The sequence below is a fragment of the Canis lupus genome, chromosome 14 (assembly GCF_011100685.1).
Source record: "Canis lupus familiaris isolate Mischka breed German Shepherd chromosome 14, alternate assembly UU_Cfam_GSD_1.0, whole genome shotgun sequence".
Lineage (NCBI taxonomy): Eukaryota > Metazoa > Chordata > Mammalia > Carnivora > Canidae > Canis > Canis lupus.
This window is the reverse complement of record NC_049235.1, coordinates 38481479-38509332: the sequence shown is the minus strand read 5'-3', so window position 1 is coordinate 38509332 and position 27854 is coordinate 38481479. Positions and strand designations below refer to the sequence as shown.

The following is a 27854-nucleotide window of genomic DNA, read 5'->3' as shown; positions in this document are numbered from 1 at the left end:
ATTGCCTTTATTTTTGAAAGACAGCCTTGCTATTGCTTTGTTGTCTTCTAAAGAGATTGTGCCAATTTATGGGCTACTAGCAATTTATGAGAACGCCTGTCATGAATTGGGAACTTTTGGGGAATGTCTGCTTGCCTGAAATAGTTATTTTAGGCAAGCAGAAGTGGGTTTTTTTTTTTTTTTAAGATTTTATTTATTTATTCATGAGAGACAGAGAGAGAGAGAGAGAGAGAGAGAGAGAGAGAGGCAGAGACACAGGCAGAGGGAGAAGCAGGGAGCCCGACGTGGGACTCGATCCTGGGTCTCCAGGGTCACGCCCTGGGCTGAAGGCGGTGCTAAACTGCTGGGACACCGGGACTGCCCCAGAAGTGGTTATTATACTGGCTGAAATATATTTAATTTGGTAAATTGGATATCAGATTATGGAAACACTTGAATGTTGGGAGACTGGCTGTTTTCTCAGTAAACTTTTCTTTCTTTTTTTTTTTTTTAAGATTTATTTATTTATTCAGGAGAGGCAGAGACATAGGCAGAGGGAGAAGCAGGCTCCTCACAGGGAGCCTGATGTGGGACTCGATCTTGGATCCCAGGATCATGACCTGAGCTGAAGGCAGGCGCTCAACCACTGAGCCACCCAGGCGTCCCTTTCTCAGTAAACTTTTCATTTCCTTGCCAAATCTACAACTTTCCTGCAGGTCAAATGATAATAACTGGGCAGCTCCATGGAGCTGTTTCAAGGATGCTGTAAATTATGCAGGAACCCTCTTAAAAGGCTTCTCACCTCCCCACTCTCTGTAAACAGGCACTTGGCTGGCCAAGAGTAGATTTTGTTGTCTTCTGAAGATAGTAGGAAGTGGTAAATGTTTTCATCTGACAAAAAAAAATTGACATCTGATAATTGTGTGAACTAATATTTCTTTTGTTACAAAATATGATCTTTGCCTATCACTGACTGTTGTCTTACAACTAAGCAGCCATTATCAGCCATTCCTAAATGACACATGATCTTTAAAAAAAAATATTTTATTTAAATTCAATTTGCCAACATATAGTATATAACACCCAGTGCTTATCCCATCAAGTGCCCTGCCCTCCTTAGTGCCTGTCACGCGGGTACCCCATTCCCCCACTCCTCCCCTTCTGCAACCTTTTGTTTGTTTCCCAGAGTTAGGAGTCTCTCATCTGAGCTGGTTTGTCTTCCTCTAATTTTTCCCCACTCAGTTTCCCTCCTTTCCTTATAATCCCTTTCACTATTTCTTATATTCCACGTATGAGTGAAACCATATGATGATTGTCCTTCTCCGATTGACTTACTTCACTCAGCATAATACCCTCCAGTTCCATCCACGTTGAAGCAAATGGTGGGTATTTGTCATTTCTGGTGGCTGAGGAATATTCCATTGTGTATAGAGATCACAGCTTCTTTATCCATTCATCTGTTGAAGGACATCGAGGCTCCTTCCATAGTTTGGCTATTGTGGACATTGCTGCTATGAACGTTGGGGTGTAGGTGTCCCGGCATTTCCTGTCTTGTTAATTTTCCCCATTCTCACTGGTGTGAGGTGGTATCTCATTGTGGTTTTGATTTGTATTTCCCTGATGGGACAAGTGATGTGGAGGATTTTTTCATGTGCTTGTTAGCCAATTGACACATGATCTTAATACATCTTTTTTGTAATGTTCCTCATGGATTATGAGTTGGAGGATCTGATCCTTTTATTTATTGTATTCTTAAAGATTTTATTTATTTATTCATGAGACACACAGAGAGAGGCAGAGACATAGGCAGAGGGAGAAGCAGGATCCGATGTGGAACTTGATCCCAGGACCCCGGGATCACGACCTGAACTGAAGGCAGATGCTCAACCACTGAGTCACGCAGGTGTCCCAGGTCTGATTCTTTGAAAAAAGCTAATCTCCGTACTGACATAGTTTGAGGTATCTGTTAGGTTGGGCTTATTAATAAAATTCCGCACTGACCTTATGTAGAAAACCAACAACCTGTCTCACCTTTTAATTCATTCTCGAAAAATGGGGTGGGAAAGAAAATTGCTCCGATGAGTTACTACATTTAAATTTTGGCCATCATCCTTTATGGTGATGCAGCTGCACGCCAGCCACTGACCTTTTCTAGTTGGTAGGGGTGAGAACACATCTGGAAGATTTTAGGAGGCAGGTGTGTCCTGAAGGCACTCTCACTTTGTGCCAAAGGAAAGCTAGGAGGAAATCCGTGATCTAGAATGCTGTGGTGAAGCTGTGTTGTCTAGTATGGCAGCTACCAGTCACATGGGACTATGTCCATTTAAATTATTTAAAGTTAAATAAAATTTAAAATTCAGTTTCTTAGTTGCATTGGTCGCGTTTCAAGTGCTCAACAGCCTCATGTGATGAAGAGGCCGTGGTATCCGACAGCACTGAAAATTCTATTGGCTAGCCCTGGTTTCTATGCTCATCACGATACCATGATTATCCAAGGCTCATTATAGCCTGAATGAGTTGGTCTCCTGGCTCTTTTCCCTCCTTCCCTCTGCTTTCAGTCTTTTTTCTGCTCTAACTCAGATGATGAGGCACTGCTCTCCTTATTGCCTTGTTGGTACCCTCTGGTCTCTGAGCGCAAATAGCCCACTGGGAACCCTGTGCATGGACTGGATTAGATCTTTGCACTGCAGGGTCAGCTTGACAACACTCTGGCCAAGTCTCAAGAGCTTCTCAGTGTTCTTACCAAAGAATTGAATGGTGCTAGGGATTTTGACTTTTTTTTTTTTTTTTTTTTAAAGATTTACCCATTTGAGAGAGAGACACACACAGACACACACACACACACACACACATACAGAGGAGGGGCAGAGAGAGAGAATCATTGAGCATGGAGCCCGGTGAGGGGCTCAATTCTGTGACCCAGAGACCACAACTGGAGCCAAAAGCACGAGTCGGACATTGAACTGACTAAGCCACCCAGGTGCCACCTGACTCTTTAGCAACATGTAAATATATCTACTTAGGACTTTTACTTCAATGCCCTTTTTTGGCTCTGGGTGTGTGTTCTTGATGGGAGAGTACAGTTCTGGGTTCTCTCCCATGACTGACCCTGTGACCTCAGTACGAATTTCTCTGTGGCCCATTTGCAAGCTGAGAATTCACTCCCAGACGCAACTTAAGCAACTGATAAATGCCAAGTGATGAGTGAGAAATTTTGTGGTCTGTGCTAAAAGGTACGTTGAAAGGGTTCTTAAGGGTTTGTTTATCTTCTCATCTTTCTCCTGTTTTCTTCTGTTGTCCCATCTGTAGTCTCATGACTACCAGGTAATACCCACCTTGATCAGCTGATTGACTCATATGCCCTGCTGTGTGCCTTATGTAAGTGACTTTCTAGGGAAGGTCTGGGGTTTGTTGACCAAGGAGCCCGCTTCTAATTCTGACCTACCTGAGTGGAGCAGGATGCTCTGGTAGGAGGAGCCTGCTGGCCTGAGGGTCAGGAGGAGGAGGAGGCACTATTTCTGACTGAACTGTCCTTCTGACCCCATGTTCTCATGCTTCCCACCTGGAGGGGAGTCTGCTAAGAGTTCCTGCCTAGTGTTACAGTTATGTGATGCTTTGTAACAACCCCAAAACTTGGTGGACTAAGACATTAACATTTCATTTATCCCTCAAATCTGCCATGTGAACAGGATTTGGGGGAGTAGCTGGAGTCCACTCCACTCTGTGTCGGTTGGGATGGTGAAAAGGTAGGGGTGGGAACCTCTGAAGACTCACTCACAGGCTTGAGAGTTAGTCAGTGGTGGCTGTCAGCTGGTGTGGGGGTGTGGCCTCAGTTCTTTTCGAAATGATCCTCCCCATGTGTTCCCTCCACATTGCCTAGCGTGGGCTTCTCACATTATGATGGCTAAGTTGAAGACTGAGCATCCTGAGAGAGACACAACAGCAGGTGGAAGCTGTGTTACCATTTCTAACGTAGCCTTGGAGGTCACACAGCATCGCTTTGGCCATAATGACAAGCAAACTCGAGTTCAAGGGAAGGAAACATATACCCCACCAATCAGAGGAGCAGCGTTTTTGGGAATGAGATTCGCAATCTTGAGCACAAGATCTATTCGTGGCGTCATCTTTGAAAACTATGTCTTCCATACTGGGTAATGATGAATCAGAATTGGCATCAGCTCTTGCTAAACCATAAATAAGATTTGAGATCTGACCTGCGTCTAGAAACTGGGGCACTTTTCCCTTTCAGGAGAGGGTTGTCATTGCGCTGTGCCAGAGCTGGTCTGCCTTTGGGGATGAAGGTGGGGGTTGCCATTTCCATAGCACTGGGACTTCTTCGATGAGAGATGCTTGTCTGAATACAAAATAGAGTATTGAAACACCTCCAGTGTGCTCCCCTCCCTGACTCAGCCTGGGTCTGCAGTGAATGCCCAATACTGGGGACTTCACAGTGAAGAGCAGGGTTCTGACTCCTGACCATCATTTTTAAAATTAATTTGATGGAATCCAGCTAGAGTTTTGATACATTATTTACATCCCGCATTCTGACTTAGGTTTTCTTGTAATTTCTGTTCCTTATTACTTTTATAGCGCTCTCATAAGACACAAGCTTCTAAACAGGATTCATCCAGACTTAGCATTCTTACATTTGATAAATGGGGATAGTTGAGAATATTTCTTTTTCTATTTCTAGGTTAAAATAGGTTTTTGCAAAAATCTAGTAGCTAGTATAAGGGGGAAGAGGACACACAGATCATCAGTTTGATAAATAAGCTGCCATAGGCCAGGTTCTGTGCCAGTTGGAGGCAATTTAAAAAACAAAACCAAAAAAGAATAAGACGCACCTTCAAGTTGCTTCTGGTCTGTACACTACTGGAGAGAAAAAATAAGCATGGCATTGTCGACATCAGTTATAGAGGGGCTTTTATGTTTTTCTTCCCTTTTTAGCTCTAGTCTCCTGACATCTTTCTGTTCTTTAAAATCTGTTCCGCCCTTTCCATCCAATTCTCTTTATAGTTTTATTCAGCTTGCACAGTTTTAAAAGTGTTGTATGTTCATTTTCTTACAACAGTCCTTCCCCGAGGAGTAAAACTTCCCTCTATCCCTTTTTCCTCCCACCTCCATTCACTAAATTAGTGAATTCTTGCTTTCTTTCGAGACTCTTAAAAACACATTGTTTATGATTGCACCTTTAATTCCGGAAAGATGCCCCCAAACTGTCTCTCGAGAAATTTGTTTTATAGGAATTTTTTTCAGCTTCGATTCTCTGTCCTGGGGTTATTTTTGTTAAGTGCCCAAAGGAATTCAAGTGTGCACATCTGATACATTAGCCACTAGGTATTTAGTTTCTTGTTACTTGAGAAGGTTCAGGTAGCACTTATGGAGCATTATTCATGTTTACATCTAGCTTCACGTTTACAGTTTTGGCAAGACAATTAGTAGATTTTTACAGAAGATAGAGAAGTTTTTAAAATTCGTATTCACATGTCACAGTGACTCGGTTGATAGCCTTTTTAGATAAATACTGAAATGTAGCCTGTAGTTGCCACTTGTTAAAACTCTACCCTGCTTCCGCCAGCAGTTGTCAGTAAGGACAGATAACAACACCCACTGATAAAATTCAAACCACAAGATGTTATTTTAAGTTCTTGGGTGGTGCTCTCTCTTCTTACCCTTTAAACTGCTAAGTCACATCCTGCTTTGCATTTTAATTTGGTATAAATTAGATGCAGTAGACGCAGGTCTAGCATTAGATACTAAAATAAAACTTAATGCCAAAATAAAAGAGGGCAGGTCTGTGGAGTAAAGCTTGCTATCATTTCTGGATGCCAGATTTAGGGTAGTGGTTCTCAACCCTCCAGGTGCATCCAAATCACCTGGGGAGCTTTCCAGATGCCTTCCCCCGGGGCCCGGGCCTCATCCCAGAGTGCCTGGATGAATTGGCTTGGAGCAGGGCCAGACTGGTCTTTTGTAGAAGCTCCCCTGGGTGATCCTGTCATGCAGCCAGGTGCCCTCATGCAATATTTCTCAAGCCTGGCTACATGACAGGATCATCCAGGGGAGCTTCTCAACACAGGCCACCTCTTTCAAGCTTTTGCTCACAACTCCAGCCTCACTGAGCTCTTCCCTATGACTGCCCATAACCCTGACTAGATAGATATCCCACCATGAGTGGGTTCTGGCTCATTTCATCTACACACAGCTTATCTCCTTGATCAGAGTGGTTTCTTTCTTGCACTACTTTGGTAACTTAGTTTTCATCCTACAGGGTTTGACACAGCTGTGGATGCTTAGTAGGTACTTTATATATGTATATTGACTTGAATTTTCAGCCATGTAGCCATTCTCCTTTGGCTTCTTGCATTTTCATAGCCCACATCTATTCATAAGTGTTTCTTCCTCTTGAGATACAACAGGGCAAGTAAGAGTGGCTGAGCAGCAGGAGGGGGAAACTCAGGCAGTGGCTGGTGTTGCCATTCAGTCCTGGGGGGAATTGACCTGTGGACTCCTCCTCCTCCAATCAGAACACTGAAGCCATCCCACTCTAGAGTGGGTCTCAGGACCATGTGGGTGGCAAATGCAAATGAGGCAGGCTCTCCTGCTGTAGAAAATGAAGATGTATAGATGAATGCAGTTTCTCTATGGAAAGCCTACTGAAGAATATGGGATTGTTCCAGGAGACTGTGCCCCTGGAACTGGAACACAGCAGCTTTCTGTACTTTGTCAAACTGTGAAGTCTCACTGCCAGTGTCTCAGGGGCTCCCATTTCTGGCCCAGGAAGCTAACCAGGGAAAGAGTGGTTGACACCTTCCTGGTGAGGGATACAGAGGTTACTGAAATTCCTTAATTTTAAGGCCTGCTGCCTTCTAGGACATACATTATTGACACCACACCTCTGTAACTGAGAGATCCCCAGATTAAGTAGTTTTAACAAAACTGAAGTTTCTTTCTCATGTAACTGTCCAAATACAGCGATTCCCGAGCTAGCGCAGTAACACTACTATCTTCAAACAATGGCTTTCATTTATGGATCCAGTTGTCATGGTCTCTCAGCACTCAGCAATGGGGAAAGGATAGAAAACACATGCACTTCTCTTGTTAGCACAGCTCCTACTGTACCTCATTGGCAGTACATAGTCATGACCCCCCAACCAAGCTGCAAGGTCAGCTGGAAATATAGCTTCTAATTAGATGGATGACCTTGCGCTCTACTACAACTTGGGAGTTCTTTTATTAAAGAAAGGGAGAATGGATATTAGTGAACTGTAAGCCAAGGGATGCATAATTATCTGCCAAAATATTAGATCTACCAACTATCACCTCTGTTCATTGGTTTGGCTAAAAATACACTAAGCTGTCAAAAGAAACCTCAAATGTATTTCTAGTGCTATAAAGTCATGGTAGGACACTGAAGCTCTCCAGAGGGCCATGTGGTGTTTCTACCTTTCGGGAGAAGGGAGTCCATGAGTTGGAAGACATGTAGAAAGTGGACAAGTAGCCAGAGCACAGATGGTGTTGACAAATGGGTTTGGTTTGCAGGGCAGCCTCATGGCATCTTTGCAAGCAAGCGTGTTTGCCAAGAAATTCACCAGCTTGGTCAAGAGAGTTCAACTGCAATTTAATAGCAGGGAGGTAACGTTAAGACTTGATTGGACTGGGATGCCTGGGTGTCTTAGTAGTTGAGTGTCTGCCTTTGGCTCAGGGCATGATCCTAGGATCCTGGGATCAAGTCCCACTTTGGGCTTCCTGCATGGAGCCTGCTTCTCCCCTCTGCCTATGTCTCTGCTCTCCCCCTCCTCCCCCGGCTCTCGTGAATAAATAAATAAAATCTTAAAAAAAAAAGACTTGATTGGACAGAGAACAATAGGCATCACAAATGAAAGAGCGGTAACAGAGGAGAACTTTAGTAATTTGTGCAAACACCTGGGAAACAGTGTGGTTATGTATCATCTGCCATTGTACAGCCTATGAAGACAGAGCAAAGTAAACATGAAATATTAAAACTTGGATATAGATAGGATCATCTGATCATCTCACCTAGAAGGTGAGGGTAGTTCTCATGGCTGAAATATGATTCTAGAGGGGAATATTTTGCTTTAAAGAAGCAGACCTATTAATATCCAGACCTTAAAGATGAATTGCTGGGTAAGGGGGAAAAAAGCCACAGAAAGATTGTTACAGTAGGATCAATATTATAGATTGCAAGACAGAGGTTATGGATGATGCTTTCTCCCCAGAGACTATAAATCTAGAGTGGCTGCCAAATGTGCTGATAGAAGCACCAGAAGTTTTATTCTGCTAATTTCTGATAAACTCTTCACTTGTTTTGCTGACCATTTAATTTTTAAGACTGAAAAAATAATGCAAGGATTGACATCTCTGGATTTCTTTCTGATCCAACCAAGAAGCATTGGCTAGCGATATAAAGTGACAGGAACCAGGAGAGGAAATCCCTAAAGAAGCATGGTTCTAGAAACATTTCAAGAGTTCAGACAAAAGAGAGACATGATCTCTCTCGTGGCCAAAGATAAAATGGTAAGGAGACCTCAAAAAGAAGGGATGGCTAAAATGTTCTGAAACTCGTATCAGTCTGGCTCAACAATTATTATTATCATCATTGCTGCCAATCTTTGTAAGTTACTTTTCCACAGAATGTAAAGATGAGTAAAATGCAGTCCCTGAGTTAGATGTAGACCTAACATCTAGTGGTGGGTGTATGAAGAGTGAGTCAGTTACAGGACACAGAAGACATATTTTCAGAGAGCACAGGGGTTCAAAAAAGAAATAAAACCATGGGTGGGGGTGGTTTCAGAAAAGGTTTAATGGAGAAGATGACACTTGAAGTGCTCTTTGGAGGGTGGAGGACATTTTCACAGATGAAGAAGAAAACGTGGGTTCCAGGGTGCTTCACAGAGAGAGAGAGAGATTAGCAAAGATCAATGCAGAGTGGTATAACTGCAGGTATATTCCATACTTCAGAATACAGGGTGTACTATGTGAGCTTTTAGAGATGAAATGTAACTAATAACAGCTAAAATATAACAGAGCATGTCTGCCAGGTACCATGTCAAGTGCTTTCTATGCATTGTCTCAGTCCAGTCCATCTTCACAAAAGTTTAATACTATTATTCATTCTCTTTTCAGATGAGGCATGACTCAGAAGTTTAGTAACACACAGTGAGTGGTGGGTAGAGCTGGAGTCCAAAGCCAGCTAAATTTAACTGAAATGTGAAGGGCTTAGGATTTTTAACTAAGGGAATTTTGAGCTGAGGAGAGACACTTGGAATCTTTTGAGGAAGGTGAGCTGGGTGAGGAAAAGTAAGGTAGATTGAAGTTATGGGAGAGACCCCCAGTGGGGGTCTATGGTGGACTGGTGCTTTTGGGAATGGAAGAATGGAAATCTAGTTGGGGGTGCTGAGGTGGGTGTCAGGTCAGAGCTGGAATCTATGGTATTGAGGGATCTGGGAAAGGGAGTTGGGGTGGACCAGGAGAGGGTGGGTGTCTTGGAGTCGGGGAAGTCAGCCCAGGTGTCAGCCTGAGGGAGTGATGAGTTTGCTTTTGAAATAAGCAGTAGGCTTCATATTCCAGTGGTAAGTCCAGGCTGTGGTCTGGAGGAGGGTCAAGATCGCGGAATGGGTAGACAGCTGCCTTACAAAAGTCAGGGCCATGGGTGAGATGATCAAGAGCTAAAGCTTGTGGAAGGAAGTGGATGAACAAAACTTTAGTAAATGCCTGTGTGTTTGAGAGAGGAAAAGAGGATCCAGCAAGCCACACTTGAAAGTTAAGAGAAACGAATGAAGAGTGCTATGCAAGCATGCTAGAATAAAGTCTGCAGAACTACTGTCAGGAATGAGCTGAGGCATTCAAAAAGTGCTTAAAAGCTACAAAAACAGATTTTCAAACATATATCCAGAGCCAGATGAACAAACAAAAGTAAGCTTCTGGGTGTGGAAACTTTCTCTTCACAAAACATCAGGAGTGAAAAGAATTATTCTAATTCCACTTTTTTTCCTTCTCTGAATCTTTTTTTTTTTAAGATTCTGTTTATTTATTCATGAGAGACACACACAGAGAGAGAGAGAGAGAGAGAGAGAGAGAGAGAGAGAGAGAGGCAAAGACACAGGCAGAGAGAGAAGCAGGCTCCATGAAGGAGCCTGATGTGGGACTCGATCCCAGGCCTCCAGGATCACACCCTGGGCCGAAGGCAGCGCTAAACCGCTGAGCCACCCAGGAATCCCCTGAATCTATATTCTAAAGGAGTAGTACTAACTGAAAATAATTGAATACACACAAGAAAAGAGAAAATTGAAGCCCAAGATAGGTGAAGGGATAGGAAACACGTACCTCGCACTGCGAAATGGGTTCTGGGTGTCAGTTCCAACCAGAACACACCAGGGGACTGAACTGATCTTCATAGAACCTCTGGGAGCAAACTGTGCTGGATGAAAGAGAATGCGATGGGTATCAGAAGCCTAAAAATGGGTATATGTTGTTAAGAATATTAGAGAAAGGAAATTCCTGAAAACTCGAGAGCAGTGGTTCTCCATCCTGGCTGCACATTGCAATCTACTAGGGAGCTTTTATCAAACTATTGCTGCCCAGGTCCTACCCCTAAATTTTCAATGAAAGAGCTATGAGGACATTGTACTGCCCCTGAGGACATTCCAACAAGCACTCAGGGCTAAGAATCAAAACTGCACACCGAGCGGTTCCAGCTGTCCACTGCAGAATTCTATAATGTAGTCTTACTAATCAAGCGAACAGTTTACATTTAGAAAGGGACTAGGTTTGGGTATACTTAAGACAGGCTGAATTATTCTAGTTTCCCCTTGTGGTTAGGCTACTGGATGGTAAAAATGAATCAAGAATGAAAAACATCACAGATGAGAGTATATCTTCCTTCTACCAGTTGACACCTGAGGATATTGGGTCACCCTCAGGTCAGGAACTTGTCCTGGGAGAGCTGCGATGGAACCATAGGTGAGATCTATGACCTTGGAAACCCCACTCAGGTGGACAATGGTGAGAATATAGTACTTCTGGAGAGGACACAGGCTGATCAAATTGCGCCAGCAGCAAAAGCCACTATCCTGAGGGAAGTCAGAGGTTAGGGGCAGGGAGGTAATGAGTGCCAAGAGTGGAGCAGCCTGTGTGACCAGGAGTAGGTGCTCGGATTTTCTGGGAGGAAAGCCCCGGGCATCAAGGCAACCAGCTGGAATTGCCAGACAAGAGCATTTTTGTGTAGCAGGTTCCTTTCCCATGTTTTACGGAGGATGTCAGACTTCTCGAAGAAGCATATTTGATGTATTTGCTACAGTATTTATCTTGTGATATCCTTGTGAACAAGGTAGAAATCTAAGGTCTGAGTCAAAAGCTTTTTTTCCTGTTAAAGGGTAGGATTCATCTAGGTATATGACATGGAATTTTCATAATAATCATTTGGACAAAAAATAAGAATCATTTGGAAATTACCTTTACCTCCTTCCCCATATCCGCATGCAAGTGCTCTGTCCTAGAAATCCTGCCAGCTTTGAGTTGGCCATCTGTGCCCTCTGAAAGGCTGGAGTGAGCAGCTGTGGCCGCTAGGATCTCCTCCAATTGTCCTGTCCTTTACCTTTCTTTACTAACAGGCACCTTTGATATGCCACTTGCCGATTCTGTGAGCTAGGGGTTATTTGTGTGTCTGCCCCTCCCGCCCCTCTCACTTGTTCAGAGCATCTCTGGGGCATCTGGATGGTGAGGCCGGGGCTGGGGCTCCCCCGCAAGATAACACAGGGGCATCCTAGGGAGCCGAGGAGGAAGCTGCCCACTATCAGGACATCTTGCCAACAGCAGCTCATGTTACTTTCTAGCTTAAAAAAAAAACAAAAACAAAAAACAAAACAAACAAACAAAAAAAACACAGATTTTTAATTTAAATGTTGTCTTATTTCACAAAGTATTTGAAATGGTTCCCAAGAATACACACAGGATCCAGGAAATTAGTGGGTAGTTGAGAGAATTAGAGCACAGTGACAGTAAGGTAAGCCAGGCACACTGAAATGCTCACCTTCACTATGGTAGTTCTCTGTCCACCCTGGCACCCCAAGCAAAGAGGGATATGTTCTCTGTGAATTCCCAGGCTCCAAAAGTGGAGAACACACCAGTCATTTAGGAGTGGCACTCTGATACTGAGACCTGGCCGTTTTCTTAGAAAGGTTCTTTAAAGAAACCCTGTGTAAGGTGGTATGACCAGTTTGAGGAGCAGTTTGGAACTAAAATGAGTTCTACCTCGAGATACACGGTCATTCCACTTATTTCAGAAAATCACTCCATAGCATCAGAAAGAGCAGACCCTACCCCTCTGTTTTTAAGAGCAAAGGATCCAAAACAACGTAAAGGAAGAGTAAGTTAAACAAGGCTTATTCATACCATGAAACTGTGTGACACGAATGAACTAGAGTGTATGCATGTGTAGTGATTGTTATTGAAAATCAGCCTACTAAAGAAATAAATGTATGGTATGATACTATACATTAGGCAAAATTCTTTAAAAGCCAGAAAAATGGTAGTTATAAAAATAAAATATTGTTTAAATAAGGATGGAGACCTGTTAATGTTAGGTAATAGGAATGTGGATATTTGTAAATATCCTTCTTACTTTTCTGATTATTTTTTTTAATATTTTATTTATTTATTCATGACACACACACAGAGAGAGAGAGAGAGAGGCAGAGACACAGGCAAAGGGAGAAGCAGGCTCCATGCAGGGAGCCCGATGTGGGACTCAATCCTGGGTCTCCAGGATCAGGCCCTGGGCCGAAGGCGGCGCTAAACTGCTGAGCTACCCGGGCTGCCCTACTTTTCTGATTCTAAGAGAAAAGCAGCCACTGTGATGTTGTGCACAAGAGTGACGACAGCACTGTACACTGGCAGGCTCATGGAGAGGTGACTGCCCTGTCACCTTTCATAGGCCTTTGTATGCATTAGCTCATCTAATCACCTCAACAACCCCTTTGGGAAGATCCTTTCATTATTTCCATTTGTCACACGGGACACTGAGGATTTAGAGATACTCAAAATTTGCTGAAAGCCACTTAGGAAGACTGGCTTTGGACCCAGGCAGTTTGAATCCAGAGCTCATGGCCTTAATTATTACACTACTGTATAAAACCTTCCAATATCATTGGGTGGGTTGGTTGTTTATTTTTGTAAATATGATCTCTCTCATTGTAGGCAAAGGAGAGGACTCAGAGGGCAGTGCAGGCAAAGCAGTTCTTTAGAGGTTCTAAGAACAGTGCAGTTTGACCAACTCCTCCACTGATGAATCTGGTTTGAGCTACATGCACACATTATGTTACCTTTTTAGATCATTACTGTTGCCTGTCAACCTTGGATGTGCATCAGAATCACCTGTGGAGGTTTTAGGACTTTCAAAGCCTGGCCCCACCACAAATCCCACCATACTAGACCATGGATGGGGCCTGGTCATCAGCATTTTTAAAAGCTCCCCATATAATACTGAGGTGCAGTTAGAGTTGAGATCCACTGCTCTACAGAGTCTAGACAGTACAACACTCAAGGTTATGATATTTGGCAAGAGCCTCCAGGGTAGATATTTTGTGTTGAGGATCAAGGACAGATTCATATGTGATGACTCTTGTGATCAGAGTGCAGTTAATGTCTCATGAAATGAAGGCTCCTAATCAGGAAAAGGGAATGCATGGATCTCCACCCACCCCCACCATGCCCGCACGGGCCTTAGTCTGTCCCCCTCTGTCTTTGTTTTCTGAAGGGTCAAGAAAATGTGCCATGGTGACTAAGCATGGGAGTGGGGACTGGAAGCACATGTATCTGGTAGTTGCCATCCCTGGCTTAAAGGAACAGTCAAGCCACAGAACAGAATCTTTCTCAGAGGAGAGCTCAGGATCTAGTCCAGTCCCTGACAAATGTATACCAGAAATCTCAAGATTCCATGGCTAGAATATTAACGTAGGGCAGTGGTTCTTAAACTCATATATCAAAATCACCTAAAGAGCTTACTAAAAACAGGTCCCACCCTCAGCTCCTGCTCTGCAGGTCCTCCACGGGGTCTGAGAATTAGCATTTCTAGCGAACATTTCCAACAAGGTCATGTTGATGCTGCTGCTCTGAGGACCAGTTTTTGAAAACCACAGGCCTAGGATAATAAAAGGGAGTTTTGGCTTCCTATCTACTCTGCTTACATCACAGATACACAAATAGAAGGATTGGCTCGGGGTGAGATAAGAAGGGTTAAGCACTACTGGCTACATCATGCACAAAATCACGTGGGAAATGTGTCACATGTACAGGTTATCAGGCCCATCCCCGTCCCCAGATATTCTGATTCAATCCATCTAAAGTGGAGCTTCCAAAATCTGCATTTGAAACAAGAATCCAGGAGACTTTGAAGAAGGTGGATCTGGACACTTTGAGAAATTGGGCATGACTGTACAGGTAGGGGGATTGCAGTGGGTTGGCAAATTTGAACCCGGAAATGAGAATAAAGGGATAAATTAGCATCAAGCATTGGAGAGGATTTCAGTGCCGTTGGTGCTCTTCTTAGTAAATCTCCTAGTATCATTTGTTAGATGAGGACAGAATTCACATGCCTATGCAATCTGTGATTGCTTCCACAAAGGAAAAACCAGCCAAGAACACTGAATGGCAACTGGTCCCTAGAAATGTCTTGACAGACTGGAATCAGGGGTCAAAACTAATATGAAGAAATAAAGAAATAAAAAAGAATAGGCAAGTCCTGAATTTCAGCTAAAGGAAGGAAAGGAGTCCTGTTCAGAGAGAAAAGCCCAGCTTCTTCATGGCTCTTGCCACATCAGAGCCCTAGAGGACTGTAAGGAAGGGGAGTGCTAGAAAGAGGTGTGGGTGTCCCTAGAGCTCAGACACAAGTAGGCAGTGGTTACAGTTGTGGTGCGAACATGGCCAGGGAGCCTGAGTGCTCTCTGCCCTCCTGTTCTGGGCAGACCACACCTGGAGCTTGCCTCGATCTGGGCACCATTTTTGGGGAAGCACAGACAAATGGAAGTGTAATCAGAATGGGATGGCTGTGGTCATAAGGATTACATAAGACATGGCTGATGAAAATAGGACTGTTTGGTCTGGAGAAGAAAAGATTTGCTGGGCAGGATGGGGGAGTGGTGGTGGTTCCAGTGTAGGCATTGATGAAAAAGAAATTGTTAATCTTGCCCTGTGTCATGATAGAGGGCAGGTCTGGGAGCAGTGTGTCCTAGTGAGACAGGTTTCAACTCTAATTGAAAAACTGTCTAGAATAGACTTCTTTGGAGATGAGTTTGGCTGTGAGCCTCAATACTTATCCCCCCAGGAGCAGTCGGCAACATCTCTGCATCAAGTCAGCCATCCATGTAGTTAAGGCATATTGGCCAGCATTACACACCGAGGTGCAGGATCAAGCTATTTGAGGCCATTGTGATTAGAACCTGCTTCCAGAAACCTCTGATCAATGTATGGATCTTAGAGTCAAATGACCAAAGCCCTACTATTGATCATGTAAACATCGTGGAAATCAGGGTGTCTCAGTGGGCATCATTTCTAAAAACATGCATATCCAGGATTTGAATAATTTTCTTTTACCAAAGCAGACTGGAAGACCAGAAATGGATATTCCATTATAATTTTTTTTTTGGTGTTAATTTGGGACATAATTCTTCTATATATTATACTGGGAAATTTTAAATTAACTAGAACTGTATGCCATCTGGCCTTCTTGTGAGTTGTTTTCAAGGATGAAAAGAAAAGCTGTTTCTCAGCCAAACATGACCAAGTGTGTGAGTGCAGACTCCCAGGCCTAATAGAATAATAAATAGCTGTGCTATATGCCACTGTTTCAAACTTACTAGTTATTGTTCAGTTGCTTTCTTGGATAGCCAATGCTGATGAATAACGTGGCTTTCATCATTTGCATTTATGTCTTATTCAAAGTAAGCATGCTGTTTTGAGGATTTAAAAATCTGTTCACACTTGTGGTACGGATTTGGGGAAAATGTTAATATGTTTTAAAATTCTGTAGAGTTCTTATTTGTTTTTTGTTGTAAGAGGAGTATAGGATCTTATTTGGTGCTGTATATGCCACTTTCAGGAAGCCAAGAGAGGAAAAAATGGAGCTAACGTCTGTTGAGTGTCTATTCTATACACACCAGACACCTTGTTCTCATTTTTCATTTAATCCGCATGATGCTCCGTTTCCTACCCAAAAACCCTAAAGATCACAGAGGTTACTACATCTGTCAAGGTGTGCAGAGTTTGTAATAAGAGAGCACCAATTCAAAGCTCCTTCTGAGTCACATACATCTTAGTCTATACATCTTCTTTACATCTTTTTCCAAACTGTGTATTCTTTTTTTTTTTTTTTAAGTAAAAATAGCCACAGGGGATCCCTGGGTGGCTCAGTAGTTTGGCGCCTGCCTTCGGCCCAGGGTGTGATCCTGGAGTCCTGGGATCGAGTACCGCATCGGGCTCCCTGCGTGGAGGTCTGCTTCTCCCTCTGCCTGTGTTTCTGCCTCTCTCTCTCTCTCTCTCTCTCTCTCTCTCTCTCTCTGTGTGTGTGTGTGTGTGTGTGTGTCTCATGAATAAATAAATGAAATCTTTTTAAAAAATAGCCACAATAAGTCTTAAAATCAGCCTTTGTGGCCCAAATGCTTGGCAGTGTCTTTATCATTTATTCTTCCCCATTCTTGGTAGAAATCAGTTCTCTTTCCTCATGGAAGCGCTGTGCTTGCATGTCTCATGCACATTGGACTTTTAGTTGGAATACTATTTTCGCCTCGGTCTGACCCATTAGCTTCCAAGGGGACTGGCAATGATGCAAGGACCTAGCTCATCTTAGAAGCACCAGAAGGGCATTTTTTAATTGACCTAAGTGCATTGAGCTTCTCATACCCATTGGATTTGGCTACCAGGTGGTTTGTTGAAATGAAAGCGGGTTCCACACTGAGTTCTGTCTTGCAGCAAACACTTGCATTAGGTAGAAGGCACAAGAGCAGTCATACGAGCTGTTCCTATAAGTTTGGGAAGTCTCAGCTGTCTGTCTGTTGGAGGCTTAGACAAGTACTTGCCAGACAGGTTGACTGGGGGCAGGTACCACAGCTTTCAGCAGGAGGATTTGCTCCTTTCCCTATTGGATCAAGGGTCAAGGGATGGAGGAACCTTCTGGGGAGCCTGCAAATGTTCTATTTCTTGGTCTGGGTGGTGATTATTTCAGGATTTACCAATGTAAAATATCATAGAGCTGTCTGTTTAAGATTTGTTCTCTCTACTATATGGAAGTTATGTTTCAGTGAAAAAAATAAGGGGAGGAGGGATAAACTATTGTCCTTAAGTCATTCACAGCATGTGGGCAGGGAAACTATTTTAAAAAAAACCCTTAAGTTAGAGGATTTCCATGGAAGGGTCACTGGGAGAAGAGAAAGCACCAAAGCGCCTTCATAGGTCCATATACCCCTGAACCAGCGGCCCTGGGCCCTGGCCAGTGTTCATCACCCCTAACGGCTTTGTCTTCTCCATTTGACTAGGTCAGCACTTGGCGTAGAAGACCCCAACCTTCTGTGTGACTCCTCTGTGAGGGTCCTTTGTCTTGGGACTCCTGTCAGGGTCTTCCCTCTGAGCACCCTCCCGGCCAGCCCTTAGGGTCCTCTAGGTTGTCACAATAACTACTCCTTCCACATGACCACTTTACTCCCGAGGCACCTTCATCTCGGGCCTCTGGTGCCTTCACGCTTTGTTCTACCCTGTTTCAAGTATTTCCTTTTCCCAAGATTTTGACCTCTTTTGCCTTTCGAGCCATAAGTGAACTGAATTTTAACTAGAGATTTTAACTGAGTTTCTGATGCAGCTAGGCTGGAAGGTTCTGGGAGATGAAATAAGATGCATCTGCCTGGGTGGTAATCCCTGACTCCTTCGAGGATGGATGTTGAGAGGCTGGAGTCCTGAGGGAGAAAGAGAGGCCGGACCTCAAAGTACCCACTTCAGTGAGTATGGCACTTGGCCTGCTCACAGCCCTAGCCCTGCTGGCTGTTCCTTTCAAGGTGAAATTTAGTGGAGCTCAGAGATAAAGATGACCTTGTATATCCGCTGCCTCTGGGACAGGGTTGTTGTGTTGCTAACCGGGTAGTTTCAGAAGTCCTGCGACCCTTCATTGCCCAAGTCTTCCTTGCTGCCCCTGCTGCACAGTCGTTAGACAGCACCCCTCAGCCTGCACTCACCCTGGGGGAGCCTCAGCTTTTAAAAACATGACAGAAATACTGGCGGGCACACGCACAAACCCTTTGCTGGTGTTCCGGATCCACTGTGGCATTGGTCGTCATGGCAACGGCTGCCCCCGCACACAGTTCATCATTTGGGGTTCCCGTCACAGCTTTCTTCCCCCCTCCTTCTTACACAGCAACAGCCACCGTGCTATTAAACCCAACTATTAATATATCCGTACAGCCTTGCTTGGCAGTTTCTGAACTCAACGGTGTTGGCCTCTAACTTCGGGTCCAATTAGTCATGGCCCACAAGTAACGCTGACTTTGTGGACAAGCTGCTGTTGGTTTGGTGTTAGTCTTAGTTATTGTTGGATCCAATATATCTGAATTCAGAGATTTGGGGGGTTTCTAGGAAAGCAATGTGCGAATTGAGTTCTCCAGCTCCACAAGTACCTTAATTTTATTTTCTGAGATGATATTTCTCACTGTCTTGGGTTATTTATTTATTTATTTTAAAAAGATTATATTTATTCATGAGAGAGACACACACAGAGAGGCAGAGACACAGGCAGAGGGAGAAGCAGGCTCCACACAGGGAGCCCGATGTGGGACTCCATCCCGGGACTCCAGGATCATGACCTGAGCCAAAGGCAAATGCTTAACCACTGAGCCACCCAGGTTTCCCTCACTGTCTTGGTTTTAGTTGATGGTTTTAGCCTACTCATTTTTTAAAAGTTTTTATCTAAATCCCAGGTAACAAAAAAAATAAAATAAAATAAAATAAAATAAAATAAAATAATAAATCCCAGTTAACAACACTGAAGTATTGGTATCTGGCGTACACTATAGTGAGTCAAAACTTCCATACATCACTGGCTGCTGATTAGCAGACTCATTTTTAAAGAGCTAAGTGTTAATGAAGGGCATAGGAGATTGAATATTGAATAATTAACCAAAGGTTTAAAATAATATCTAACTAGCTGGGTCCCGGATGATTATATAACACGCTTCTATTTAAAATTAGACTATGTGAACACTAAGAACCAAATAGATGGGATATAATTTTTTTTTATTGTTGTTGTTAATATGCTTGGGAAAGTTACAGAATTTATTTGAACTTAGTATGTCAAATAAAAGGCTGGCCTACTTCAGCCCAAACCAAACACGTTACTCGCTCTTGGCTCAGGGCTGTGGGTGAAGGCAGTGGTTCACCCGGGAAGAGCTGCGGGTGGCAGCTGGCAGCCCAGCTAACTACTGTAGGAGGCGTCCCTGCCCCTTCCCCGATCAGTCCCCTTCCCCACCTCAGACACTTTGCCATCTTAAAGGTCCTGTGCTGTGGGATGTGGGAAGGAGGGGGGTGGTACCTCTGCAGAGCTGATATAGGATGTATGCCCTCCTGAGTCTTTCTAGGCAGCTTCTGGGTTCTACTGGGTCCCAGAGCTGGGCAGTGGCTGTTGTTGCCAGACCTGGCTATTAAAGCATGCTGAATTCCAACCCCAAGGTTAAAGACCTGGCATCTAGGGTGAATTCAGCCTCTTGCCAGCTTTGCGAGGAGGCAAGTTATTTAACTTCTCAGAGACTCAGTGTTTTCCTCTGTAAAGGAGAGAGAATCTCCTCCCATCAGACTGTTGATTAAATGAGATAATGTGTATGGGAGACTCTTACTTTAGGACTTGGCAGTAAGTAGTGTGGACTCAAAGATGATTATTGTTTCAATTACTAGTATTCTCTAGGTGATGTGAGAAGTTTTGTTTTCCTTCATAGTTTTGTCACACTATATAATAGTGTTTTTAGACAATGTCTCCAAAACCTTTGGTAGAATAAATCTTCTACCCGATCCTTGCAAACAAAACAAAACAAAACACAAACAAACAAACAAAAACAAAAAAAACCCACAAAAAACCACACAACAGTTTTTTTTAAATTGCAGTAAAATACATATAACATAAAAGCAACTTTTAACTATTTTCACATATATAATTCAGTGACATTTAGTTGTTCACACTGTTGTACAGCTATCACCATGATCTAGTTCCAGAAGTTAATCACCCTAAAAGGAGACCTCATAGCCATACTCTATTTCCCAATTTCCCCAGCCCTTGGCAACCCATACTTGGCCTCGTGCCTCTATGGATTTGCCCACTGTGATTATTTCATATAAATAGAAAGATATGTGGTCTTTCTGTCTGGCTTGTTTCACTTAGCATGATGTTTTCAAGGTTCACTCATGCTGTATCATGTATCACTATTTCATTCCTTTTAATTCCTAATAATATTCCACTGAATGGATATACAGTCTTAGTCCATTTAGGCTGTTGTAACAAAATACTACAGGCTGGGTGGCTTATAAGCAACAGGAATTTATTCCTCAGAGTTCTGGAGGCTGGGAGCCCAAAATGAGGAATGCCAGTGTGGGCACTGGGCCCCTTTGGGTCTCATACTTAATTGTATCCTCACATGGTGGAAGGGAGCTGTGTGTGGTCTCTTTTATAATTAATTCCATTCATAAAGACTGTGTCCTCAAGACCTAAATACCTCATATATCACATGTAGTTTATCCATTCATCAGTTGATGGATGTTGGGTTGTTACTACCTTTGATTACTGCCGATAGCATTACTGTGAACCTTCTTGTACAAGTTTTTGTTTGAACACCTGTTTGCAGTTCTTTGGGGGATGCACCCAGGAGTGGAATTCCTGGATCAGATGATAGTACTGTTCAACTTTTTAAAAAACTGCCAAACTCTTTCCAACTTCACTGTACCATTTAATATCCCTACCAGCAATGCCTGTGGGTTGAAGTTTCTTCTAATACTTGTTATTTTCCATTAAAAAAATTATACACTAAGTATGAAGTAGTATCTCATTGTGGTTTCAGATGGTTTTTATAGTACTGATTTTGTATGTGTCTGGACTCATATTTTCTTACTACTGTTCTTAGTTCTGTCATTTTGCAAAACTACATGAAAAACCACATATACATAATTTCCAATATAAGATGGGTATAAAAACATCTTTTCCTTCTCAGTTTTTGATACAACTAAGCATCATGGCTCTGTGATCTGAACCATAGACAAACCACTTGCAGACTATCAGTGGCTAATTATAGATGGTGTCTGATGCCTCTGACCCTCTCTGTAATCCTTTTCTTTTGCTTTTAGAGATTTCCTCTGGGTCATCCAAAATGCTTTTAAAACGTATTGGATAAGAACTGAGCCACCTGCCTGTGTGGGACTTCCATACTCTCAGCTCCACTGTCTTCTGATGGCATTTTGACTGCATCGAGGCCAAGTGACCCACTGCTCATGATGAGTGACGAGAAGAACCTTGGGGTGTCCCAAAAACTGGTCTCCCCTTCAAGGAGCACAAGTAGCTGCTCCTCCAAGCAGGGAAGTCGACAGGTAAAGTTTAACCAATGCAAATTTTAAAAAAATGTTTAAAAGAGGTTTTATTGATTTGAGATAGAGCAAGAGTGAAAGCCAGAGAAAGATATATATATATATCTATATAGATATATATATATAGAAAGAGAGACAGAGAGACAGAGAGACAGAGAGACACAGAGAGAGAATGCACACAAGCTGGGGGAGTGGCAGCAGAAGGGGAGAGAGAAGCAGGCTAAGCAGGAAGCTCCCACTAAAGCAGGGAGCTTAACTCTGGGGCTCAGTCCCAGGGCCCTGGGATCATGACCTGAGCCGAAGGCAGATGCTTAACCAGCTGAGCCACCCTTAACCAATGCAAATTTATACTAAGAAATTTTTAGATTAATATGTGTGCATATACTTGGGAACCCCTACTTCTCAGTGTAAGAGCTTTCAGACATATTTTAATTACATGAGAAGAGTAAATTTTAGGTACTTTTAATAACGCAGCTTAAGTGCTTACCAGATGGGAAGGAACCATACTTGGCTCTTTGCATTATTTTATCCAATCCTTGCAAACGTCCTCCAACACAGATATTAATATCCCTATTTTCTCCATGAGGAAGCTGAGTCAGACCAGCCGAGTTATTTGCCCAAGGATACACAGCTAGTAAGTGGCAGAACAAGAAATCAAAACTCAGTCTGACTCCAGACTTTATACCCTACTAACCAAAACAAAACAAAAAAACACAATCACTTTTCCAGTAAGCTTAATATCCTCCTGCCTTCCTTCCCCTTCCCAAGCCTTTTCCCACCGCTTCCAACCACAGATTGCCCTGTTGGGGACTTTGAATCTCACCTGCTTTATTTATCCACTGGACGAAGGAAGTGAATTCACAGAGAAGTGGCCAAAAGGAATTAAGTAGGAAGAAGAAAGGAGTGGAACAAAGAACTGAATAATTAACTGCTAACTAAGCGTCACCTGTAATTATACGTTGTTTCTTGATTTTCTTTCTAATAAATCTCTGTTAGCAGAATTCGCTGGTTTTAGGTCAGTGGCAGTAAATGCCTACGAATCATTATAAGTCTGCCACCTGCAGTTAAGTAGAGAGTGGGCTGTCAACAAGCCGTAGGTTCACAACCAAAGTGGTCTCTGAGCTTTTTCAGGATCTAGCGGCTGTGCTGTCATTGCCTTTCCCCCATGGGAAGTGCTGGCCTAAGAATTGGCCCAGAGTCCTTGGTTCCAGATTTGGAAGCAATAATCCAGCAACCTCCCACCTCAGGCACGTCCGCACATTTATGACGCATCATCATGGGTCTCTCCATCTGAACATCGCCTGGGACAGGGAGCTTGCCACTTCACAGTGCTGCATCTTGTCATTAGAATCTGCAGTTTTTGACAGATTAGATTTTACCTCAAACCAGACATTTGGGGAGCCCTCCTAGATCTCCTGTGAGGGGTTAGGAAGAAAACATTTTTTTCAGCACTGTAATCACTGCTGTCTGGGATTTTTTAAAAAAAAAAAAAAGGACTAAAATTAGTCCTTAGCTAATGCATCATGGCTTCTTTGGAGTTGTAGTTTCACAAGGGTGTCTATATGTTTGCCCACATTGTCAGCTTTCCATGAAGGTATTTCTCTCCCTAAACCAAAATTCTGATTGGGATTGGAGCCTGAATATGTGATCTATTCCTCATCCTTTGTACTTAGTAGCATCTAGTACTATGCCTTTTTTGGAGAAAGAGAAGGAACATGATTGATTTAAACAGCCAGTGCTTATACCACCATTGAAATTAGAGCAGTGCTGTGACCTTCTGCAATTGAATACTATAGAAACTTTCTTTTGGTGGATTATTTGAATTGATTAATTTGGTTTTCACAGAACTTCTTTTGAGCTTGTCATGAAAAGTAAGAGGAATATGCATGATGCCCCAGTTTTTTTCTAACTTAGGATGATTTGGCCCATTCAGCTATTCATTCATCGAATGGCCATCTTTTATATTTAGGATCTCCCATTTTAAAGTACATATAATGTTGCTTTGTAAACATAAACAGTTCTGTGGCAGAGCAGGTGGAGAATTTAATAAGTTCATTCTAACTCGAGACTGAATCTAGTTATAAAGGCCATGTTTAACTTCAGGAACCATCTTCTTGCTCTGCCCACTTTCCCATCCTTCTATCAAGGAGAGGTGTTCTGTCGCAGGACTGGCTTAGCTTTTCCATCCATATCATCTACCTTGGCAGCCATGTCCGTTCTGCTGTCACAAACTGTCCCAAGATTGTCTTTCATTCTCTAAAGATGCTGTGGAGGTGCAGAGACCTTGGAAGTTCAGCCTTCATGGCTTGGAGGGAACAGAGCCATAGCCCATGGTCTCACAGATGCTAAAGATAGTGATGCTGTGTTTCCGATCACTTCACTGGAAAGTACAAGTTCAACACTTCAAACTTAAAGATTTATATAATAAGAAATTTACTGTGAGGAATGTTGAATTCTGATACAGATAGTCTGTGCAACAAGCTACATGTTTATAAAGCTCCAGTTTAAAGTCACTATTAGGTTGTTCTTTTCATTTCACGGCAGGGGCAGGGGGTGGAACAGTCTGATATTGACAGTATTGGACCCTCTTTAATGCTGGTTCTTCTCATATGCTTTGGAATTATGCTTTGGAGCATGATCTTGAGTTTGTTTCTTTGTTCTTTCCTTGCTCTCACCCTGCCCTATCAAGGGATTTGCTTTTACCTGCTTCTTACCACCAAAGTCCCCAACCCAGAGCCAGGGGTATATAAGCAGTTGGGAGCTTCTCTTCCACTTCAATGATAAAACATCCAAGATCCACGACCAGGCCAGTACCCATGGCCCAGGTCTGGTTGTGAGGCTGTGTCTGCCTTCTGCTACCTCCCTGGATAAGGCAGGTTTAAAAGCCCCCTTTCATTGTGGTATGGAGCTCCCCTTCTGCATTTGCTTATTTCTAGCAGGGAGGCTAGCTCAGGTCCCTGTGGACATTTTCAGCCCCAATGGCCCACAGAAGTAGGACTCCTGGACTCTTCAAAGTGTCCTTTGCATCTCTATTTGTGTTTGACCCATGGAGATATTTATTTATTTATTTATTTATTTATTTATTTATTTATTTAGACCCATGGAGATATTTAATCTTTGTTTTTTAATTACGCAGACACACACACATACTTACAAACCCCCTACATGTTTGTAACTTTGCATATTCTTGCTGTTTGGGGCTGGGGTGGTGATAAGAGAGGGGTACTAAATGCCCAAACTTAACAAGATAGTCTTGGTTGGAAGGCTTGGTCGTCTTAAGTCATTTTACTTAAATTCTCCTCCAGCATCACTAGGTGACATTGAGAGTCTCTGTACTCCAGTTACACTGGCTTTCTTTCAGTTCCTTGCACTGAACTTGCCTTTGTTCTTGTTTCTTGAACTGAATTTGAACGTGGCCTTCTTACCCCAGAGCCTCCTCACATGAAACCACAAGGAGCTATGCATTTATGTATAGATATTCCCCTCTCTGCATGTCTTGTGAGAAGAGCTTGCTTCCTTGAAGGATAGAATGACCAACAATTGTGATTAGTGTCTTTGTTTTTACATCTGACCCAAGTTTACAACCTAAGACCATGAAAACCCAAGAAGGGATCTGTCATCTTTTAGCTTAAATACTAGGGCTTTTGAAATTTAAGTCTGGTATGCCTCATTTTCTCAGTATGGAAACAACCTGCAAATACAATCTCATCAAGATAATTTTGGGAGGAATGTCTGCATTAGTGATTAGAATTTGAACTCTCCAGCTTTGGTTCCACCCCATCATTGATTCTGTGACCTTAAACTCTTTAAACTTAAGTCTCTGTTTCTCATCAGCAAAATTGAAATTATCATTCTTTTTCACATCAGATTATTGTGAGGATTAAAACTAAAGCATCTAGGATCAGACTCATAATAGGTCCAGAGTTCATATTAATACTCATTTTTGTTGTTATAGTTAACATTAATTTGAACTTATTTATGAAAAATCTAAGTGCTCATAGAGAATAGTTCTGCTTTTTCCCCCTAGAAAGTTCTATAGGCATTATAAGTGTATCTATCCATACCTCCTTACTACTGTACAAAAGCCTACAAAAGTATACAATCCATATATGAATATATACTTTTAAAATAAAAGTGCCTTCTTTTATGCACATTAACAAAACACTTTTATTTATTTATTTATTTAAGCATTATTTTCTTAGAGGGAAAGTGCATGGGTAGAGGGGGAGGGACAGAGGAGAGAGAGAGAGAGAATTTCAAGCAGGCTCTATGCCCAGCATAGAGCTAGACACACTGGCTTGATCTCATGACCTTGAGATCGTGATGTGAGCCAAAATCAAGAGTAGGATGCTTAACCGAATGAGCCAACCAGGCGTCCCCAAAATGCTTTTAGAGAAGAATGTAATAGAATATTTAATATTTGGGCTGCATTTGGTATCTTCAATATCTGGCATAATTCATACCTAAAACAAGTAAGAAGAGTTGGTGAATCCTTACCCTTTTCTGTTCTGCTGGGCTTTGTCCTTTCCTGGGTATATATATATTTTTATCTCTTCCCTTGCCAGGGCCTATTTAATGGTAGTAGCTGCTTAGAGTGTTGCGTTGAGATGGATTCTACAGCTGAGACTGACTATCGTGAAAAAGAGTGCCACGTTTTCAGCTGTGGCTCATGGGCATAGGAAGGGTGAATGGCAGCGCAGGTGCCACATTTGTCGCCCCATAGTGATACCAGAGGGTTGAAGTCCAGCAATCTCTGCTATAGTCTTTATATTCCACTATTGCAGAAACTTTAGGCAAGTGAAGTTTGCCTCAGTTCTTGATCCATGAAATGGAGACAAAACTTGCCTCCTGCTTCCTTTCAGGGTTGTTATGAGAGAAAATTGAATGTTTTACTGACTAAAAGATATTGAAACTATTGGGAGAAAGATCCTCTGTAAATTTAAGAAACTCTGACCATTACAGATCAGCTCCCTTTGAACTCAAACCAGTTCCAGAGCCAGAACTGAAATGGTCTTATCAAATGGTCTTGAAATGGTCAAGAAACCTGATAGTCCGTGGAAGAAAAGGATCTCTTTGAAGAGGAGCAGAGCATCCTTCCCATATAGGGCCTTTGTAGGATAGATACCTGTTCTCAAGGAAATCCCCCAACTGAAGGAACCAGACTACCCAAGGAATAGGCCGTTGGTCCCTTCTGATTGTCTTACTCATACCCTATTGTTTTGTAGTGATCTAGGTCCATCTTTGCTTTAGCGGTCTTCCCTGCCTCAGGCTTTGTTTCAGCTACCCCTTCAGCTAGACTGATCCATATGAAACTGTACTATCCTTTTGACTTTTGTGATTTTTCTGGAAAAGAATCTTCATTTATCGCTGTAACACTTCAAAAATAACTTTTATAAAAATAATATATGCTCACTGCAGATCATTTCCAAGGTACCTGCACATCTATGTTGAATTGCAATACTTTGATTCATTTACTTTTAATGAATGCTGCTGATAGGCCAAATCAATTGAAGCCTGAGAATGACTGTTGGTTGTGGAGGTCAGAGTTGGTGTTGTCTAGTGGGAGAGGCAGGTGTGAAAGGCTGGTTAGAGCTCATTCACGAGAGAATAGGAAAAGAGAAAGAGGACACCCCCCAATTCTTCCAGGCCCCAGACAGGATTTGAGAGAAGCCTTCACATGTTCCATCTGAGAACCTTGAGCTTAAATAATACCATGCTAAACATTACCCTTTTCTCTCCTCACATGGATAACCCTCTTCTGATTAATTCATTGGTTGAAAGAGTGTATAGTTCTCAGAGTCCTGGGTTTCTACTCACACATCTTTTTAGTTCTCATAGCACCTAGCATAAGGCTTTGCACATGGCAGATTCCAATTATTGGACTAAATTTACTGAATGCTTATAGCACGTATCCATCAGAGCAGCTTAGAATGTATGGCCAGGTGTACATGGGGAATGGGAGCAGAATGCCCACAAATCCCTGAGCTCCCTCATTCCAGTGACATATTGTGAGGATCTTCAAAAATGAACAAAAGCCTCTCCATTGAGTTTCTTCTGGCAAACGATGAAATTCCTAAATGCTTTCTATGCCTGTGGTCTCTGAACAAACACTCTCTTGGAAAGTATGGAACAGATATAAAGGTTGTCTTTATTTATTTTTAAAGATATTTATTTATTTATGAGAGACAGAGAGAGAGGCAGAGGGAGAAGCAGGCTCCATGCAGGGAGTCTGACATGGGACTCGATCCCGGGTCTCC

At 42.7% G+C, this 27854-nt stretch overlaps 1 protein-coding gene across 8 annotated transcripts in view; it reads left to right on the top strand.

Annotated features, from left to right (window-relative positions):
- The window catches only part of OSBPL3 (oxysterol binding protein like 3), a 177541-nt gene that overhangs the window by 67068 nt on the left and 82619 nt on the right, over positions 1-27854 (top strand). For 7 of the 8 annotated variants that reach the window (XR_005369547.1, XR_005369546.1, XM_038557138.1 and 4 more), the window contains exon 3: positions 21361-21600. Coding sequence is in view for 6 of the 8 variants with exons in the window: in XM_038557138.1 (XP_038413066.1) it covers positions 21505-21600 (96 nt within the window). In the remaining 2 variants the exon portion in view is untranslated. Of the gene's footprint in view, positions 1-14331; positions 14437-21360; positions 21601-27854 lie in introns of those variants that run through there. The other variant, XM_038557137.1, reaches the window with a different exon arrangement.